We start from the raw sequence: 21,309 nt of genomic DNA, 5'->3' as shown, positions 1-21,309 counted from the left end.
GTACTGTACTTTCTTAACTATTGACATTTTTAAAGATCTAAGCTCATCCCGACGTTACACTCATCAAGAGCTTTCATTTGAGTACCCACTTGCATTTTTGATATATTTTTCATATATATATATATATATATATATATATATATATATATATATATATATATATATATATATATATATATATATATATATATATATATATAAATATATGAAAAATAAATGTGGGTACTCAAATGTAAGAGATTAGATAATGAGTCCTACTTAAGACTTTGTAACTCTTAAAATACTGAAGATAGCCTCATATAACAAAAACATTTTTCATAAGAAATTTTCCAAGCTACAACTTTGCATTCTTATCACTTTTCCCAAAAATCAATATTTCAGAAGTTACAGCCATTTTAAAAGTGACTAAATGATTCAGTGTTTAATTAAAAAATTATCTTTTCAAATAATAATAATAAAAACTAATTGTATATATTTATAACTTTAATTTCATTCGCGTGTACCGTACTACTCTTTGTTACTCAATAACTATGTATATTATATATTAATATAATTTAAACAGAAATATTACTATCATCAACGTGTGCAGTTAACTATAGTTGTAAATTTTTTTCTAAAACTAGATCATTATTTATTGACAGCGAGGCAGTAAAAGCCTTATATTAGTTTTCAAATTGAATACAGCGACCCCGAGAAAACCCAGGGCATACGTTCGATGAACTTTACATATTAATTACGATGTAGTTACTCGACGTAAACTCGTACTACTACTTTTAAAAGATCTCTCTCTCTGCTCATTTTATTCCCATATTACTCTCTGCTATTTTACTGTTAAATTAATTATTACCGTCATTATTATTATTATTTATTATTTGTTGTTAGTATTATTATTATCATCATTATATGATAAGTATGTATACTTTATTAGTTTTTAGACTTTTACTATCTTAGTTATGAATATTTATTATTTTAGAAAAAATTTATCACATCATTGTTTGTTTATTTTTTATCTTAACTATAATTATTGCACTTTACTGTGAGAAAAAAATTTTTTTAATAAAAAAAAAAATTTAATTAAATAAAATTAGAACCCAAAAGTGAGTCACAATAAATAAAAAAAATTATAAAATCCGAAAAATTCCATCGGCAAAAAATAATAAATAAAAACACAAAGTGAAATTACCTTTTTACAGGGACATTAAGTAACTTAAGCGCCGCGAATCAGATGTCAAATGGCGCCAGAAAAGTCCACGCGTAACAGTAGGTGATGAAATTCCATTGCATGTTACTAAAATTTACAGAAAAGAGAACACATTAATATGTATGGTGAAAAAAGTAATACAACTTCTTCCCCTTCCGTAATTCCCTCAACATTAACCATTTATTTATCATCTCCTTTATCTCAAAAACAGTTATTTATATTCATAATTATATTACTTAATTTCTTTAATTTTAAATGCCCATTAACAGAGGATTACTGAAAAATAAAAAAGTTATTGGTCAGAGGGCAAAATTGAAAGTGAAACTCCTTCAGGATTATTCATATAACCCAAGCATAAAATGAGAATCTCGTATCGTCTTTCTTTCTTTCTTTCTTTCTTTCTCTGGCTTTAATATCAATAACTAGTTTAGCTCATTTTACCTTGATGCAGTAACTTTAAATTCCAATGCACAAACGAGCAACAAAATGACTTACAGCACCCACGCACTTGAGCATAAAATGCAAGGATGATTGATAATCGATACGGAAGGCCACGTTATTTATTTTTGACCTAAATACTTTATCTTATTCAATCATAAACAATAATTATTTAATTATACCTTTATCTTAAGAGTCTCGAGCGAGTGAATTTATTGAAATAATTCTCTTTCATACATACCGACTCAGTTCACAGTCCCAGTCCATTATCAAAAAATACGCGATTTGTTAGCGTTTAAAATTTAATTATATTAAATTAAAATAATTATTCAAATATTTCAATTTATCGGAAAAAAATGGAATTACTTATTAACTTATTTTTATCTCAATATAATAATATAATATAATATAACCATGTAACCAGTTGTTACTTCACGAGAATTACACAATCCTCGAGAGAAAGAGAGCATTGAATGCCGTATATCCGGATGGCGTAGTCCTCCTCTTTAACAAGGAACAAGGACAACAAAAGATTTAAGTTCACGAGGACGATTGGCGTCCTCGCCGGGTCGAAGATAGTATATAGCGACAACAAATGTGTTTATGTCTGTGTTACACACTTTTGCCACTCGATCGAGTGAATCACCCGATCACGCCCCCGTCGATTTAACATTAAACATTACATAGTCCTATGGTACACATATCCACTAATATTTTTACATACATACATATCTTGAAGTTAAGTATAGAGTATTGTAATCCATACGGTACAAAACGCACAACATAACAGTGTGAAAGTCGCTGTCACTTGGCACTTTACGTTATTAATATTGGCTTTGGCTACTTTTTCGGTTTTGGTTTATTTATTTGTCGTCTTTCAATTTGACTAATTTTTTTATTAATTTATTTTATAGATATTTTATGATATATTGAAAGGATAAGTGATATAGGTGTACCGTCGCGCCGCCTTATTCATTAAAAAGCTTTAATATTAATTATTAAAGACTTATTTGAGCTAAAAAATGAATAAAAAATCTTTTACAAGTCAATTTTTGCCCAAAAAAATTACATTAAAAATTTTAGAATGGATAGATTTTATTTAAAGTTATTTAAAGTAGGGATAAAATATCTAAGTAAAATTTACGAGCTCAAATCAATTTAATAAAATTCTTAAAAATAAATTTTTTGGAGCAAGATTTTTTTTTTCTTTCAATGTAATTTTTTTATTGATAAAATTCGTGTAATTATTTTTTTTATAAATAAATATCGAGCTAGAAAATAATAACTATGCTCAAAAAAAAAAAAAAATGACATTGGTTATAAAAATACACAATGCCATGAAATGTAAATAAAAAATACGAAGAGCTAGATAATTAACTTGACCAAGACCTTAAACATCGCGATTAATTACCCCACGCCTGAGAGTGGCTAATCCCCGTACGTTCATTATATCACAGGAAAATAAATGTTGGTGAATAGAAGTAACGCTTGATTAGTTAGAAAACACCTTGAAAAAAAATGAAAGCGTGATTTCCTCGTTATAATTACAATAATTAATTTATTTTTCGACTTTTCCTACACGATTCAGGAAGTTTCCGAATATTATTAATGCTTATTTTTATTTTTGTTAGCAAAGAGATATTTATCAAACTGGCAGCTGAAGCAAAAATATATTCTGTAATTTTTAAGAACTTGCTTTGCAAGTTAATTACAAATATAATTTTCAGTTAAAGAATTTATGATAATAAATGTAAACAGGTAATAATAAGAGTAATTAAATCAGACTGGGACGGTTAAGTGATAGTGAACGCCTTCGCGCTGGGGGTGCGCAATTAATATCGAAGATATTGAATCAATATTTTTATTATTCGATACTTAATACCCGACATGTATTAATTAGCTGGTCTATCGGGAAGAAAATAAAATAAAATAATTTTTTTTTTTTTATAATTGAGTATTTATACAAAAGATTAAAAAATGTTGATACAAATATTGAGCAGTATCCTGCAGAATGGTAATTAAGAGAGGCTTCTCGGTAATCTTGAGCAGTGTTTTGCCAAGGCCGAAAGCCCAGCAACAGAAACAGAATCAGCAACTGAGTTGTGTGTTGCAGTCAAGTACTAAGATAATTAGTTTGATCGGGTGGGAGCCTAAGATTTGCTGTTCCCAATGGTATGCCATGCACCATATACATGCACCGATTTATAAGCAGTATAGAGAGAGAATGGATTAAAGAACTCACCGTGTGACTTGCATGCATGTGTTATTGGTTATATCGTGAGTGGAATATACACGCGACCAGAAATGTAATGCATGTAGTTACACACATTGTAATGAGGAGCGCAGCGTAGGACTACATGTAGATAGTAAGCTGTGAATAATAAAAAATAAAAAAAAAGGGAATACGATATACATATGTCGCTGGCCAATCAATCGTAACCTTGATCAGCTCTTTCTTGAGATTCCTCGGAAACCCAGTGCATCGACTCTAACTGTTTGTACTTTACAAGAGAATCATTTTCATTTATTGCATTTAGAAGTAGAGTATATTTTTATTAATGAGGTCTAGATACTCTAGACTAACGTGGGATTAACAGGATGTATGTTTGTTGATATGATGCTAAGCCGAGCAATGTTTAAGCGATATGATTGCACGCGTATCAAGTTGAATGATCAGTTTCTCAAGGTAACTTATTCTTAGATACAAATATTTTATATTTTTAACCAGTACCAGTCCAATTAGGTTTATCTTTTATCTGTACTTAATATTGTTGTCTAAAAAGTATTTATTCTTAATCAACTTTTTTAATTATTCGATACTGTTTTATTTTAAAATAATAAAATCTGGTGAGTGTTGAATTATTAATCATGGTCTGAATGTGCCACTGGTAATTTATTTTGTCGTAAATAAATTTCATTTGCTGCTGAGTGTAATGAAGTTATCGAGATTTTACTCAAGGTGGAACTGGTCAGAATTTAATGAAATTTTGTATGGTAATTAATTATGATTATTTTTAAAATAATTCTATTCGTAAATAGAAAAATTAAAAATTATAAAAAATTATAGTTTTTATTTTATTTTACAAAAATTTTATAAAAAATATAATTTAAATATTTTAAAAATATCTATATTCAATAGACTTTTTTATAAATTGTTTTCATCAGGAAAATATTGTTCAGATTAAAATAAATATTGATAAAATGATGAAAAATACTGAATTAAATATTTTTCATCATCGAACAATATGATAATTTTTTTTTTTAATTTAAATATTTTTTTTCACTGCCGCAGATGTTAATATGAACATTGAAGTTATTTACATCTGTTTTTAATTAAAACTAACATGAATCATACTTTTTAATTATTCGGTTTCTTGCATAATTACAAGCATAAGCTCGTTAAAAGAAAGTAATCGTATGATTTGACATTGAATTTTATTACGACATATTATCTAAAACTTATTATTTAACGTCACATTGTCATGTAAGTGAATTGTAAACAATTTTTCAAGTTATATAACACATATTTATTTATCAAATAAATTACCAGCAGGTAACTGGTATTATTCAGTTTGTAAAAAAACACAAAAAATAATACATCAAAAAATTATAAGGATGATTAGCATACGAAAATAAGTTTTGTTAATTGGTCTAAGTCGAAAAACTCTAGGTTATTAAGTCTTCAATCTTAATAAATCAAGAGCATATGAATATGAATGAATAATAAGTAAGTAAGTCTTTTGAAACGCAATCCCGTTTATAATAGACAGTGGCATATTACGGTTTGCCTTTCAACATTCAACAGGAAACCATTCTAGTTTCACTGGTCACTCTGTAACCGCAAGAACAAGGAGACATAAAGGCGTACGAAGAAACGCCTACATTTAAATTCGTTTTTGCCCTTTTATTACCACCATTGTATCAATACACATGTGTAATAAATGTAGATACAATTTTACAGTAACGAACCAATCCATATCCATCTACGAATGCCCGGAGAGTGTCTCTATAACCGAGATTTATTTTATAGGCCCGTAAATAAATAAAACTAGCTCATTCCACTTGATTGATTAAATAAATGGCATTTTTATGTTAACTATCGTTTAAATAAAAGCTGACAATCGATAAATTAATTAATTAATTGATTATTACATTCAATAAAAGGTTAATTTGGATCAAAAGGAAGAAATTGCTATTTTTATTTTATATCTTAATCAAAAGCTTCATAAGGAGCGAATAAGTAAATCAAGTAATTTTTGGCCTTAAAAATTATGTCGAGCCAAAATAATTCACAGTAAATCAAGATAACCTTTTGTTAATTAGCATTCTGAGTAAAAAAAAATAATTAAACAAGCAATAGAGAAGTTGAGTAGATAAATTTATCAATCTCAATAAAAAAGTACTTTATATTAGCATAATTACTTTTTTAAGGAATCGCAAGAGATTCAAATCGTGTGCATCAAATATAGTACGGGAAATATAAATAAGACAGAGACAGGGAATCAAGGTCAGGTGAGTTGATATCTTGAGTTGCATGCGGGTCGAAAGCGAAGAGATCGGATGTCCCTGAGGTGGTGAGTTCGACTTAACTATGTGCAAATGTCACACTTTATTGTGGTTATAGTCTGCGAGATGAGCCAAGATGGGAAAAAAATATAATTATGCATATATGTATATGGGAGGATATTATCGTGACTTAGATGCATATCGCTCACCATCCCTTTATTAAATTTTTAACGGTATTTATATGTAATTTATCGCTTTTTCAAGCTAATATTTAATTAAAATATGCAAGATTTTTTTCTCTAAAAGATTGATTGAGTGATAATGCTCCTAAATGACCGCAATTAGGAACAAGTCGGCACTTTTTAATGGTAAATTAGATTTTTTCTGATTAAAATTTTTGGTTAAAAAATTTTATAAATTAAGATTTTTATTTATTTTTTATTGTAATATTTTGATCGTATCTGATGTGCAGAAATAATGTATTTAGATCGTTGCAATTATAGAAATGAGTCAACTCTTTTTTTTAATGTAATGAACTCATTCTCAGAAAAAAGTGATGGGATATGTTGAGACATTGACGTATAAATCCGGTTATATTCTTTTTCGTAACGACGTCTACGTCTTTATCTACGTTTTCAAATAATTACGCTCGAAAAATGCGTTGCAATGTGTCAGAAAAAAATTTATCTGCTAAATGGCACGGTGGAATGCGAGAATCTAATTATTTTGCATCTTATTTAAATCTGACTACAATTTAAAATTTTTGTAAGTAGCTCTAGACTACGCAGGTATAAATATTTTTATAGGATGATTACTGGCCAGTAATAAAATCCACGACAACTTAATTTAGCTTTGTTTGTCGATTGTAAAAAAATTTTTTACTTCCTTTCTTGGAAGCAAAAATTTAAAATATTTAAAACTTGTAAAATTTTATTTAAAGTAATAAAAATTGAATGATCAAACAAAATATCAATTTAAAATTCACTTTTTTCCTCTGACAAATTTTATTATGCTTTGTACACTGATAAATTCACAGTTACTTATTTGTATATTTCACACACAAACGTCTATGGTAATTTACAGCAACAGCATCTCTGACAGTTTTAAATTAAATTCGAGCAACTTACTCGTACAAAAATAATTCGCAATTGTTATTGAAAGCTTAAAAAAAAAAAAAAAAAAAAAAAAAGTTAGTCTTCCATCTATATCAGTGTCACGGACTTTGCTCGTTCACCACACATGATTTATGGGGTATGCAGCCAAGTGACTGCTGGTAACTCGTGAACAAGCTTCGTACTAAATTTTATTTATTATTTTTTTATAACACAAGCTCCATGCCAATTTGTTTTTTCTACAACCAAAGTCTTTGTTAACGCCCCATTTTATCTTTCATTGCTTGTAGATACAAATGTTAAATTAACATCTACATTTAATTAGATCACTCTACATTGATAAAACTTCATTCCTTTCATCATGATAATCCAAAATGACTGATCTAGTTGTTTGCAGGATAAAATGCAATAATTAACTGGCAACCTGTCGTCACTAAATCACGGTTGAAAATTATAAATTATTAACAAAAAATCTTTGGTTGAATGATTTTCAATGATTTATAATTGGAAAATAATATTGCGATCATCAAATCCATCATTGAAAATTTATTCAAAAATACGACGAAACAAATAAATATTTTGTAAAATTAACAATTTTTTTTAAAACTGCTTTAAAAATTTAACAAAAACAATGTTTACTTTTTTAAGTCAAATCTTTTTCAATAATAATTTTTTTCATTGATAATCATTTAATTAAAAAAAAAATTTTAATTTATATTTTCAGGTACTGCTCGATGCAACATTCGTATGGAAGCAGGTAAACGCAGCACCAATAAAACGCAACGACGTTTCAGCGGGGACTGAATTTCTAAGTGTATTCATAAACGGTGCAATGGCACCAACACCACGGCGTCGAGGTTTCAGACGCAACCAGCACTCGATACAGGACAATGCAGTAGCTGAATCTCGACACAACGAGGCATCAATTTACCGGATATCACGCGCACCCTCCAGTCCAAGGCCAACGACATCGCGACCGAGTCACCGGGAAATCGGCACGAAATTCTACCCAGTTAGCCACAAGTCTTTGGAGCCGCACAATCGAGAGCACACGCATGTGTCTGACGAGTTGGGAACGGAAGACATAGTCCGTTTGAAACCTCTCATGTCGGTAACGCATCACCCTTTAAGTGACAAACGTGTCAACGGAAACACAACCAAGCCTAAAAGCGTCAGCAGAAAAGTTATCGGGGTTAGTGTCACGTCGACAGTCGAGGCGACGCCCTACAAAGTAAGAGTCGAGCACTACGACAATGAGCAGCTGACAATGATAACAAGGCCGCCAATTAGCGGGTCTTATTTCACCGCAAGCAGTGGCAATTTAGCGGCAACCGGTATCGGAACCGGTACCGCTAAATCGGGCTCAATGATCACCGAAACTTCAACCTGGACCACGTCAACTATCCCGACGCCCGTAAAAACGTCAACTGTTAAAACGTCGACCCCGATTCCTGCTAAATTAGTGACCGAGGAGCTCACCAATATTGTGTCGGAGTCGAACCGCAGCGAGTTTTCGGTGGACGAAGGCCTTCCGCGAACCAGTTGGCGAGCAAGGTCATCAGTGACACCAGAATCGACGATCACACACTCAGTGCCATTTTCAACTTCGTCAAGCTTCCCGAAATCACAAGAGCACAAAGACTCTCTGGAGATGGCCACTAGCTCCGAGCCTGTCGAGCAGAGTTACGAGCTGCCCGATGAGAACTCGGAAATCCACGAGGTCCAAGATGTTGCTCACCTGCAGGCTCGCAAAGCGGGCAGGCACTATGACAGCCCTTTGTTAAATCAGCCGCCCAAGGTCTATCCCCAGCCCTCGAAAATTTACGGGAAACCCTCGCGGATTTATGGAGAACCTGCCAAAGTCTACAGCGAGCCGGCAAAAGTCTACGGCGAGCCCGAAAAAGTCTACAGCGAGCCGGCTAAGATTTACAGCGAGCCTTCGAAAATTTACAGCGAGCCTTCGAAAGTTTACAGTGAGCCCTCGAAAATTTACAGCGAACCCGCGAAAGTTTACGCAGAGCCCGAAAAAGTCTACGGAGAGCCTGCGAAAATTTATTCCAAGCCTGCTAGGGTTTACAGCGAGCCCGCTAAGGTTTACAGTGAGCCTGCTAAGGTTTACAGCGAGCCCAGCAAAATTTATGGGCTGGACGGGCAGCCGATCAACCACGAGCCCGAAGAAGAGAACTACGAGGTCGACGAGGCCGTGAGTGTTGGCAGTAATGGAAATGTTCATGGTCCCCAAGTGGTCACAGAAGCGCCTAACTCGAGTGCAGTCGACGCTTCTGAAGACGGGCACAACAAAGTTGGGTACGTAGTCGAGGGAAGAAATTATCGCAAGTACCGCGTCGAGGAGCGTACGCCTGACGGATTTATCGTCGGGGAATACGGCGTTGTTAGCCATGATGATGGTTCTTTAAGGGGAGTTCGTTACACTGCTGACGGAACCATAAATCCTCGGCTAATTTACGACGCGTTGATGAAATTTCTTGCTCTTTAATTAATAGAAACTTTAATAATCGCATTACACAGAAAAAAGGCTAACTTGAATGAGAAATTTCTTTAAAAAATTAAATAATTAAATTTTTTAAAAATCTTTTTTATACAGAATTAGTTTGATAGAAATTTTGTCAGCCTTTAATTATTTAAAAAATTATTTTTATAGAGAAATCTTTTGATCAAGACATCTTTTTTCTCTGTACAGCGTTTTATAGGGTAATAATATGATAAAGGGAAGTTTAAATGCCGTTTTCATATAGGCAATAACGAACACGACTGATTATTATTTTCTTCGCTCTTGCCAACTCAACTGCCTCAACTTGTAATATTAAATAATTATAAATATATAAATATAGATTGTAAGATTTTTTCCCTCTCACCCTTGACAATATGACCTTTTTCATTTTAGCAGTAACATGTCTCAATTGCTAGTTTACTTTTATTTTATTTTATTTTTTTTTTTATATAATTCGTGTTATATTAAAAGGAATCGATCATTAATGATTCTTATGAATAATAAAGTAAAGTTAAAGGAAAAAAATTCATTAATAACGGTCAATTTTCCTACCTACGGTTTTATTATTATAGAGAAACACGAGATTAAGTTTTCTCGATAATGCCAGATTGAAGGCGTCCTTCTTATTATGCTTTAATATAGTGAGAAATGATGTTCGGTCTACCCTTTCGCACGGTAGATCAGAGTTACGTCGTGACTAGCTTACGGTTTATATCCTCCTACTATACTTGTATAGATTATTAAGTTTCGATACTGTGGGATTATTAATAATTGATCGACGCTGATGATCACTGACAAGATGCACACAAGTCAAGAGTGTGTGCGTCTTGTTTCTTGTAGAAACGCTTCTGTGACGAAGAGGCTTATAAATACTAATAAATTAAAAAAAAAAAAAAAAATAATCATTAGCCAACTTGTCGCGGCAGCGTTTCCACTTTTTTGTAATTTTTTAAAAACCCTAGTCAAAAGTCTCGAGTGAGAAATTTTGTGGGGTTCGTAATTGTTATTTTATTTTAAATAATTAATTATTAATTACTTTATTTCAGACTCCTCTCATTACCTCAATTATTGAGATAGTTTTTCTTGCCTTTTATTTAGCAATAGTTGTGATTCTGGTGAAACTTTAAATGATTGAAAATAATAAAATTGTTTAAATTTTACTAAATTATTATTTTAAAAATTTTTTTTATAAAATTTTGTATGTGAATGTTAAAGTGGTGCTTGAGATGCAATCGGCAATTGCCAATTGATATTTATATTTAACATTGATATTATGAATGTAATTTAATTTATATTTAATATAATATATATTTAGATTTTTTTTTAACTGTTGGGAGTAAGTGTAAGAACGATAATGTGCTGTTGTCAAATTTAAAATGTGATTATATGGTAAAATTTTGCAATACAAGTGTTCTTAAAAGTATTTATTCTATCGAAGAAGAAAATTTAAAGTTAATTTAATGATTTTAATAAATTTAAATTAATTTATTGAGTTATTATTATGATTTGCGAAAATTTTAATTGTAATTATTGAAAATATTTAGGATAAATAGTTTTAAAAATACTTGTATGTACGATGTACGTATTTAGCCATTGGCGACTGATACTCGATTGTAACTTTGTATAAATAATCTGTAATTGAAGACAGTCGAGAATGCTCAAGCGTAATTTTATTTGATTTCTTCAGATATTGTAATTAAACTTAATCATGTTATTACATGTTATTATTTGAATATTTCGACAGTTGAACCTTTTTTTAAAATAAATTGTCATCTGTATCTTGGTTTAAGCCGTATAATTATTTTAAATCATTTTTAGAGTCATACTTTTTGTAATTTTAGTTATTAAAACTGTCAAAAAATGAGTAGTTTTAAATGATATTTAAGGAAAAATGTGCCACTATTGAAAAAAATTGTAATAAATCTATTATTTGTAAAAAATTGTTTGTTTTGGTTTTAATATTTTTTTTTTCCCGTATTTCGTAATAATTTTTATCGATAACTTAAAAAAACAATAATCAAAGTATATCGTAAAAACGACTTCTTAAAAAATTACACAATTTTTTTTTTTTTTATTATTTTAAGAAAATTTTATATTTAGCCAAGTGAAAAAATTTTAAAAGCCTTGAAAAATTACAGGCTAGTAAAGAAAAAATTTGGGAGAACAGAGGCATATAAAACGCGGAAAATTATCAGTTATCTGAAATTTTTTATTAAAGATCAAAATGTGAAGGCTTTTTATAACTTTGGTAATAATCGGAGGAGCTTCTTCCACCAAGCCAAAATGTGGAATGTGTCCTACTATACCTCGTGAAGACATTGACGTAATTAGAGTAAGTATTATTCTCGAAAAAATTTGTATTTAATGATAAATTTTTATTTATATAAATTCTTCAGTTAGTTGGCGATTGGGAGGAATGGGAACGTAGTACCAACACTAAGGATGATACTGGGAGTTGCGGAAAACTGTCCTTGTTCGCACCTGCCGCCAACGGTGATGTACAATTGACCTTTTCCACGATTTCTACATTGTAATTTGAAAACCTTTTTTTTTTTTTATCTTTATGTCACTTTTTTCTGTATAATTTTATTTGATTCTATTGTGTGCCCCAGAATAGGAGGCAATTCCTCACTCCCTGGTATAGCGAGATTTGATCAAAATAAAGTAACCGTCGATCTTCATTTGCCGGTTTTGGGAATTTACAAAAATATGATCTTCTACATAATTGAGACCGATTATGACAATTATTATATTGTGTGGAGTTGTCAACAATTCGAAAAGGGATAGTAAGTTGTCAGATAAAAAACTATTTTTATTAATTAAGTGTCATCAAGCTTGATTAATTTTATTGAGGTTCCAAATCTGACTGATATTTGTTTTCAGTATACCTATAGTTTATGTTAAAGTTCGTAGTCTAGATTCAGTAGATGGTCTTGAGGAGATAGTTAAAAATGCATTAAAGAAACGTAATCTTCCGATGGTAGAGCTGACCAGAGAAAACCGAGCTGGTTGCGCTGATTGTCCTAGCGACGATTAAAAATTATTCATCGTTATTTTTAATTATTGTACTGGCAAAGTGTGCAAGTTTTAAATAAATTTGAAATAAATAAATAAATGTCTCGAGAATTTTCTTCCTATGACCTTCTAATTTTGAGCATTAAATTAATTAGATTTTAAGAACAAATTTATTATCGAAATTTAAATTCTGATAAGAACTAAAAGATACTCTCAAATTGTTTATAAATTATTTAATTAAAAAAATACAATATTCTATTCTAAAAATTATTATAAGTAAAAATATATTTTTATTAATTTTTAGCAGACATACTATTTTATTGTGAGTAAATAAATTTTTTTTTTCATTATTTCAATGCATTTAATTAATTTCAATAAAATATGTATATAAAAATAAGAGTATAACTTTCAATAATTCGGTTAGAACTTGTTAGGAAATCCGATTTTTTATGCAAGAAAAATAGTTTTTATTTTTTTTCAATTATGGCGTACCGTTTTATAGATTTAGATATTTTTTTTATATGATTTAGATATTTTCTACTGGAATTTTTACTTTGCTTGTCCCCCTATAGCCTTTCTATGGATCTCCAAAGGGAAATAATTTTTTTTTGCATTGATTTGCATATAATATTGCGTAATCCGAGATTCAGCCATTAAATTGAAAAAATATTGAAACAAATGTCGATAAGAAATGAAAATAAAACTCAAATGCAAAAGATTACAATAGCCATAATACAATATTTATATTATCTTCATTTTAGAAATACGGATATTGATCAAGAATTTTTTCGATTGTTTGGCCATTTATTTACGCATAAATAAACACCAAAAAATATTTTTTTATTAGATAACTTCTCAAAGCTGATGTCACTCAAAAACTAAGTATAAAAAGGCTCCGATCGGCAGAGTTAAATCACTTGACAAGAATTTTTTGCTAAGAAATCACTCAAATACTAAACAAAAATGTTGTACTATTTGGTAGCTTTCTGTGCCATTGCTGGAGCTTATGCTCAAACAATGGAAAATGGTTCTTGTCCGTCGTTCAGCGCCAGCCGTATCAACGCTAACCAAGTAAGTTTTTCGTTTTCTGGTTGTTAATTCATTTATTTATGTGTTATAATTAATAAGTTTTATCAAAAATAGTTTATTGGAAGTAAATTTTATTCTCAAAAATGATTTGTTTTTTTAGATGGTTGGAAAATGGTACGATTGGGCTCGTAGCAGCAATAACCCGATGAACGGACAAAGATGTGGATGGGACAACTGGAACACCCCCGTCAACGGTCTATCAAAATTAGTCCAATCTGCTATTTCCCCATTGTATGAAGACTTCTTTATATAATTTATTATTCATACCACATTATTTAAAAGATTTTACTAACGAACATTTTATGGTTTAGCATCGGTGGTTGGTCACGAGTTGTCTCTGATATCCGATTCATCAATGACAGCCAATACAACATTGGATTTGAAATCCCGAATATTGGAACCATAACCGTAACCCACGCCGTCCTCGACACCGACTACCAAAGCTACGTCATCTACTACCAATGCCTCAACCAAGGATCCACCTAGTAAGTATATTACCAAAAAAAAAAAATCAGTTATTTTTTCATGCTAATTACTAATGTTTGGCAAATTATTTTTTTTATTAGCTCCACCTCCCTTTGGATCAAGACCAGAGCCCAATTCCCAGGATCTCAAGTAGAAAACCAAATCCGCAATAGATTGGCTAGATACGGTCTCTCGTACGTGCCATTGACCCGTGCCAGTCAACAAAACTGCTAATCGAATAATTACATCTAACACTTGTATCTTTGAAATGTTGCCAAGTGCCACATAAATAATAAAATTAACAAAATATAATATTTAACATCTATACATTTGATTTATTATTTTTAAACCTCTATTTTTTTTTTTTTTTAAACCTTTAGTTAACTTTCTAGAATTTAATATTGCACGATTTTGTATCCAAAAACTTCTTTTGAAGTTATTGTTGGAATGTTTTTTTTTGAACGAGTTGGATTATCTAATTTTTGAGGGGTATGAATTCTGCGAAGCAAATGAATTTTTTCTATTATTGATATTTATACGAAGAAAAAAAAATTGGTATTTTTTCTATAAGTTGATATAAAAATATTATTCATTCGACGCAGTTTTTTTTTTCAATTTCTTCTGTCTTAGATCTAATCAGATCTAAGTTTTAATTAATCCTTTCGAATGAGGTGTCGTAGAATTCAATTGGTTGATTCGTTTTTAAGAAACCGTTCGACAAAAATTTATTTATACACACACGGATACTCTCTGATGCTTCAGATCATGAATAATGCAACATATAAAAAAAATATACCGACATTTTTCGCATGAATTTGAATATATTTTTAACACATTATTTTTCACTTTTCAAATATACTCAGATAATAAGAATTCAAAGATAAAATTTCCAGATTTGAATTATTTTTATACGGCTTTATATTTTTTAAAGGTATCTTTTACTGTAATATGCTTTTATGGAATCTATAACGCAAATTTTTCCGACGACAAGATGTCCTATATGTGCATATTATATATATTAACAATAAGATTATTCTTATTTTATAAGAATATCATTTTTAAAATTATTCTAAAAATTAAAGTAGATTGTGAAAAAGAAAGAAAATTAATTAAATCGAATAAAAATCCATATGAAGTATTTTTTTGAACAGTTTTTCTTAAAAATGTTTACTATATATAATAGGAATGATTTATGTCAATATAGGTATTAACCCGTTTTATATAGATATTTTTCCTATATTTTTATGGGAAGTATTCCAACATCAGCAAAGAAACAATCCCCATTTCTTACATAAGCGATTCCTACAAAATATTATGTAAAATAAATTCAAAAGATCAATTATAATTTATCAAGTTCTAAAGTATTTACTTTGCGATAATCATAAATTATAATTCTGATTTTTATGAAATTATTTTATTTTCTTGCAATCACGACAGATAACAATATTAAAACAAGTTTAAATTTAGAAACGAGAGTCCGGCAGGTTACGGTAATATTTTTTTAGCAGCAATCGGACATTAAATAACACATGAATAAACAAATCAAACATACATTGTTGGTCTATTTATTATAGTCAATCAGCTACTGAAACTGGATATATAAAGGTTTTGACAAGCAGTTAATAAATCATCCGACGCAAGTATCTTGTTCAGAAGACACTAAAAAATAATTCTGTGCAGAATGTTGTACTATTTGATCGCTTTTTGTGCCATTGCTGGGCTCGGAGCTTCAGCTCAATTTCAAACCAATCTATACCAAAACTCTTAATCTCGTTCTTGTCCTTCAGTCCGTTTCTTCAACGTCGACTTAAATCGAGTAAGTTAATCATTTTAAATTAATTGATTTTTTAAAATTAATAAATTGCATCAAAAATAGTTTGTTGGAAATAAATTTTGATCCTAAGAATAATTTGTTTATTTAGATGTCTGGCAAATGGTTTTTACAAGTGGTTAGCAGCAACAGTGTTGTTAAGAATGATGATGAAAGTTGCAAACAAGATTTTTGGGACCGACCTGTCGGAAATACTGCACGAGTTATTTTGTCTGCCTACTCATCATAGTATGAACATTGCTTTCTATATAATCTATTATTCATTTCTTATTTAATGAGAGATTTTACTAACATAAATTTTATGGTTCAGCCTCGGCTATTACTCAGAAGTTGTTATTGATCTTTCATTCAACCGTAATGCATAAAACATGACCGTCAGAGTACCAGGTGTCGAAGGTGTATAAGAAATTTTTATAAACAACTATTTAATAGAAATAATAGCTTTCAAAGAATTACTTTAATTTCTGCACTTATTCTCATTGCAAATAATACCGTCGATTAAATAAAAAACACTTGAAGCCAAATAAAGGAACCAAATAATTGAATAAAGTAGTTACCTCCGGAGTATCGCGGCAATAAAATGACGTGTAATTTAACTTGATCGATGAATTAAAGGATAACACAAGAGACTCCTTATTGCAAGTTTAATTTACATAAACATATCAGTCGTTAATTCCCGGTTGGGGGATAGGGCCTTGATCAGTCTTCATGTGGCTCAAGGCATGGGCGTACTCCAGGGAAATTCTTTTATTTGTGATTTAATGTACTCGAGTATCACTATCTTACGATGACGCAGACGGTAGACCTCCCTCTGATAATCATTGTCCTTTAACGCAGGACCTGGTCATACCTTCCCCATTATTTAACGAGTAAAATTCAGCGCTCGACACTTGTTAATCATTTTTTAATTTTATAATTTTCTGTACAGCATGTAAAGTTTCGTTCTTTTAAATAAAAATTCAACCAACTACTGGTATGTATAGTAGCGAAGAATTTAAATTATTTAATAATTAGGTTGCTAAAAAAAATAATTATAATTATTTCCCATAACTGGAATTTTTTCTCAGTATCTTTAAATACATTCACAATTAAATTGCACGTGTTCATTTAAACTTTGTATTGCTTTGTATATTTATTCGATTCGATTTGATTTTTTTATCATTATTTCTTTTGCTCTCAAGTTACTTGTTGTTATTGTAGTTATTGCACAACAAAATCACAGTGGGCCTAAGTAATGTAATAAAAGGGAAGGAACGCGGCTATAGATATTCGTGTATCGGCTGTAAGTGCTCGGAGCTTTAGCTTTTTACACAAATACACGTTTATACGAAAATATAAATCCTGTACGAATTATAAGAATTAAAAAAAACGAGGATCGTACTATGTTATTCGAGAATAAACTCATGTTATGTAACTTAGTGCTGTCTTGGACACACATTTACTCGTAAACAACCCCTTGTGCAATGACATTTAATTAAACAACTAAATTGACAAAGTCAATTATTGAGTGAATTATAAATTATAAATTAAATAAATCATGTTGTTTTATTATTTATTTAATTCAATTTAATATCCTTGTTATTATTTATTATTATTGATTATTTTCATTACTCTAGTTCTAAATTATTGCGAAATTTCATCTTTAATAATTTATAAGATAAAAAAGTAACGATCGATTCCTGTGAAAAATTATCCTACGCCGAGCTAAAGACTTTAGTCACGCAATGTCAAAGTGCACTTTAAGTAAATTATGATTTTTTTTTTAATTTTATTATTTAAGCTCAGTATTAGTTTAATTATTTCACTGAATAAATATAAGTATTAACATAAATTTTGTTATTTTTACTCAAAGCGTACTTGAGCAGTCTAGATTATTTTGATTTCAAGTTCAACCTTATGTAAACAATTTTTTTATAATAAATTATTCATTGTGATTACATAAAATTATTTACCATGCCTTCCTTAAAAGATTAATATAAAAAAAATGGATTATTTAATTTAAATGATTATATTTTCAGAAGTCAAACATTAAAAAATTGAAGACTGCCCGAGGGCTGACAGCCTCTGACAACAGATTGTCAAGAGTTTTGATCAACTACAAAGCGATGTAGGCGATTAAAAAATCTTTGGATAAATGTGCATTAATAAAATACACTTGTATTAAATAAAAAAAAAAATTAATACACTGTGTAAAATGAAATGTATTGAAAATAAATAAAAGAAAATAAATTAGGAGTACGTGTGGCGCCATGAAAGACCAAGTATTCAGGCGTGTACCCATTACGATAAAATAAAAATAAATGGATAAATAAAAGTGGGAGAACACGAAAAGCCCGTTAGGTATGCACATGTATTTTTGGTTGACGAGGGCACTGAACGTCCTTGGTCCTGCGTATGGTTCCGTTTATGCCCATGCTACTTATACCGAGCTGGACGATACCCTTTTATTCCAGTAATTGCTTTGTGCTTTCACGATAAAATCCACATTTGCATTCGACATTATATAAATAAATTTCAGATACTTTTTATCATCTCTGGGCTAAATTTTTATCGTTACAATAAGCTTCGTTACTTCATCTTGATAAATTTATTATTAATTGTCCTTGCCACAAAGATTCAATAATTTTAATCCGATAGCAAATATTATTAATTGCTTAATTATTGGTTTATATAAATAAATAAATAAATTGATATGTTCTTTATTGACTCACTGTATTTTATCTGCATCGATATCTTCATCTACAAATTCATGACACTCAAAATAGCAGACAATTTTTTTATGTATTTTAAAATGATAATTAATTTAGAATATAGTTGATAATTTTAAGAATTTTTCTAACAAATAAATTATGAAAAAAAAAAAAAAAATTATTAAAAAAATTGACTTTTAGGAATTTTAAAAAATTAGAAATGCAATTTTTTAAAAATAATTCTTTGGAACAAATTTATTTGTTAAAAAAAATTAAAAAATTGTTAAGTGACAGCTAAATTTAATGTCATTATTTTAAAATATAAAAAAATAATAATAAGTCCGATTTATGAATTTTTTATTTTTTTTTTCTTATATAGAAAATTTATGACTTATAAAGTCAGCAGTCACTAGAGAATTTTTTGATTTTATTTAACAAAAAAATTGTATTTTTAATTTTTTTTTAATTTCTAAATGTCAATTTTTTTTTCTAATTTTTTTTGCCATAATTTGTTTGTTAAAAAAAAATTATTAAATATCTGCTAAATTTATTTTCATAGAAAATTTATTTAAAAACATAAAAATTGCATGTCTGCTCGAGTATCATCCTTCAGCTTCATCCGGCACCTGTTAAGTAGTAAAATAAAATTAATAACTTAATTTTACAACAATTACTCAAAATAACAATAATAAATAACAATTTAAAAAAAAACTCATTATTATTAAACAACAATAATTTAATCTCCAAGGTTATACTCAGCAATTTTCATCCCGGAAGATCGCGTGCAAGTTTGATAAAAAAAAAAAAATAACCAAAACTTGACATACCAATTTGCATAATGATACACATTTAAAAGAAACTTTACTTTTGAAACATTTCATTTTAATTCACTGAGTACTTTCCTCGACAATTTAGTTTGTAATTAAAGTCACCAGTTGAATTTAAGTTTCTATTAAAAATAATAATAATTTAATATTTTTACACGGAGTAGAACGATTGACACACGACGGTACAATAAGCGACTGAAATATCGATAGCCGACATCTTGCTGCTCAGTTGCGCGGGGAGCTGCGCAGTTGGTAAAAAAGTGACAGCGTTCAAAAATAACGGTCAGTGCCGCCATCTTGAAGTCATCAGTGTTACTTGAGTTCGGGAGTGAGATAGACAATGACATTAGAGTTTTGATAATTTTTTTTGATAAATAAATTAGTTCCAAATAATGATTTTAAAAGAAATTGTATTTATTATGTTTTCAAATATTTATAAGTTCATTTTTTTTCTAATAATACTCAAGTTAGCTGCCATGAAATTTAATTTAGCATATATTTAATAATTTTAAGAATTTTCTAACAAATAAATTATGACAAATTTAAATATTCATTTGGAACAAAACTTTTTGTTAAATAAAATTAAAAAATTGTCAAGTGACTAACTTTAATGTCATTAGCTATCACTTGATAATTTTTTTTATTTTTTCTAACACAAAGTTTTGTTCTAAAAAATTATTTTTAAAAAATTGCATTTTTTTTTTTTTTTTTTTAATTTTCTAGACATCAACTTTTTTTTTGGTTATAATTTTTTTTTATTTTAAAAATTATTAAATATTTGCTACATTAATTTTTTTTTTTGACATTATTTATTATTAAAAAAAAATTATTAAATAAATTTTTATCGAGAAAAAAATTGCCGGGCAGTGAATGTAAGTGTGTGTAATTGTAAATTGAATCGTATGTAAACATAGACACGCGACTGTACTCGATATTGCAGACAGTCGTTATTATGAGCTGCCATTACATGGCGAAGCTGGGATCGGAATAAAAAGAACAGATAAAAATGACAATAATGACAAGAAAGAAGACAGAGGTTTATAAATAAGGGAGAGAAAAGGCTTTGACACTCTCATTGTACAAATAATTGAAATACTAATCCTAACCCAGTACATAAGGACGAGTTGGCGCTAGAGCGGAGCTACTTCCAGAGCCAAAGTACATACGCACCCCCTGACGTAACGTATAACAGTGAATAGTAGTATAAAGTTCGCGGAATGACAGTCGCGATAATCGAATCAGACAATGGGGCGTTTAGAAGTGGCCGAGCCGAAAACGGCAGGGGCGCGACCCCGTAACGGATAGAAATAAAATAGATTCTAGAGTTTAGTTGTATATCCCAGTGCCAGTGGTTGATGTCATCAGGAGGATTCTGATGAGTTAAAAGTAAACGGACAACGTATGCAGAGACCCCAAAGGGCCACACGTGACTTTTATCCCTCAATATCTGTATCTCCAATGTCTATATCACGAAGCAGTTGTTAAGTACGATTAAGTCTGCTTACGACCAAAATCTTTTTATTTTTTTAAACGTCGATCAGACTTAATTCCTCTAAACTCTAAACAAATAAGGTATTTAATCTTTAAATTAAATAAATTAATACCAAAGTACGATCTCTTTTA

The 21,309-nt window shown here is 29.7% G+C and overlaps 5 protein-coding genes and 1 long non-coding RNA gene across 6 annotated transcripts in view; 4 read left to right on the top strand and 2 right to left on the bottom strand.

Annotated features, from left to right (window-relative positions):
* Positions 1 to 11,659, top strand: part of LOC141530062 (uncharacterized) — a 31,169-nt gene extending 19,510 nt beyond the window's left edge. Inside the window, exon 2 of the mRNA XM_074246922.1 lies at positions 7,982 to 11,659. Coding sequence (XP_074103023.1) covers positions 7,982 to 9,754 — 1,773 coding nt within the window. The 3' untranslated portion in view covers positions 9,755 to 11,659. The remainder of the gene's footprint in view (positions 1 to 7,981) is intronic.
* LOC141530067 (protein-L-isoaspartate(D-aspartate) O-methyltransferase) overlaps positions 1 to 19,019 on the bottom strand; it is a 64,160-nt gene extending 45,141 nt beyond the window's left edge. The window contains exons 1-2 of the mRNA XM_074246928.1: positions 18,881 to 19,019; positions 1,184 to 1,288 (exon numbers count right to left, since the gene is read on the bottom strand). The gene's annotated coding sequence lies outside the window, so the exon portion shown is untranslated. The remainder of the gene's footprint in view (positions 1 to 1,183; positions 1,289 to 18,880) is intronic.
* Positions 11,990 to 12,829, top strand: LOC141530101 (uncharacterized). The gene is made up of 3 exons (XM_074246978.1): positions 11,990 to 12,101; positions 12,166 to 12,299; positions 12,382 to 12,829. The coding sequence occupies exons 1-3, from the start codon at positions 12,060 to 12,062 to the stop codon at positions 12,554 to 12,556; spliced, it is 351 nt and encodes a 116-aa protein (XP_074103079.1). The 5' UTR covers positions 11,990 to 12,059; the 3' UTR covers positions 12,557 to 12,829.
* On the top strand, positions 13,365 to 14,615 carry LOC141529945 (uncharacterized). Its single transcript, XM_074246742.1, has 4 exons — positions 13,365 to 13,855; positions 13,974 to 14,104; positions 14,185 to 14,358; positions 14,440 to 14,615. The coding sequence occupies exons 1-4, from the start codon at positions 13,748 to 13,750 to the stop codon at positions 14,570 to 14,572; spliced, it is 546 nt and encodes a 181-aa protein (XP_074102843.1). The 5' UTR covers positions 13,365 to 13,747; the 3' UTR covers positions 14,573 to 14,615.
* A 416-nt stretch (positions 19,020 to 19,435) lies between the features above and the next one.
* Positions 19,436 to 19,844, bottom strand: LOC141530156 (uncharacterized). The gene is made up of 2 exons (XR_012479715.1): positions 19,687 to 19,844; positions 19,436 to 19,485 (listed from the first exon to the last, which is right to left on the bottom strand). It is a non-coding gene; the product is annotated as an uncharacterized LOC141530156 (long non-coding RNA).
* Positions 19,845 to 20,049: 205 nt separating this feature from the next.
* Positions 20,050 to 21,309, top strand: part of LOC141529394 (tyrosine-protein kinase Dnt) — a 144,410-nt gene continuing 143,150 nt past the window's right edge. Inside the window, exons 1-2 of the mRNA XM_074245898.1 lie at positions 20,050 to 20,096; positions 20,410 to 21,258. The gene's annotated coding sequence lies outside the window, so the exon portion shown is untranslated. The remainder of the gene's footprint in view (positions 20,097 to 20,409; positions 21,259 to 21,309) is intronic.

Source organism: Cotesia typhae, unplaced genomic scaffold (assembly GCF_013202065.1).
Source record: "Cotesia typhae breed Kobodo isofemale line unplaced genomic scaffold, CoteBio_Ctyphae contig_48, whole genome shotgun sequence".
In the NCBI taxonomy this organism is placed as follows: Eukaryota; Metazoa; Arthropoda; class Insecta; order Hymenoptera; family Braconidae; genus Cotesia; species Cotesia typhae.
This window is presented reverse-complemented; position numbering and strand designations above follow the sequence as displayed.

Excerpts from the sequence above, each read along its gene's own strand:
- LOC141530101 (XM_074246978.1), top strand. The coding sequence starts at position 12,060 with ATGTGTCCTACTATACCTCGTGAAGACATTGACGTAATTAGA. Across the intron at positions 12,102-12,165 it reads AAGACATTGACGTAATTAGA|TTAGTTGGCGATTGGGAGGA; the intron begins GTAAGTATTATT and ends TAAATTCTTCAG. Across the intron at positions 12,300-12,381 it reads TTTTCCACGATTTCTACATT|AATAGGAGGCAATTCCTCAC; the intron begins GTAATTTGAAAA and ends TGTGTGCCCCAG.
- LOC141529945 (XM_074246742.1), top strand. The coding sequence starts at position 13,748 with ATGTTGTACTATTTGGTAGCTTTCTGTGCCATTGCTGGAGCTTATGCT. Across the intron at positions 13,856-13,973 it reads GCCGTATCAACGCTAACCAA|ATGGTTGGAAAATGGTACGA; the intron begins GTAAGTTTTTCG and ends TTGTTTTTTTAG. Across the intron at positions 14,105-14,184 it reads CAATCTGCTATTTCCCCATT|CATCGGTGGTTGGTCACGAG; the intron begins GTATGAAGACTT and ends TTTATGGTTTAG.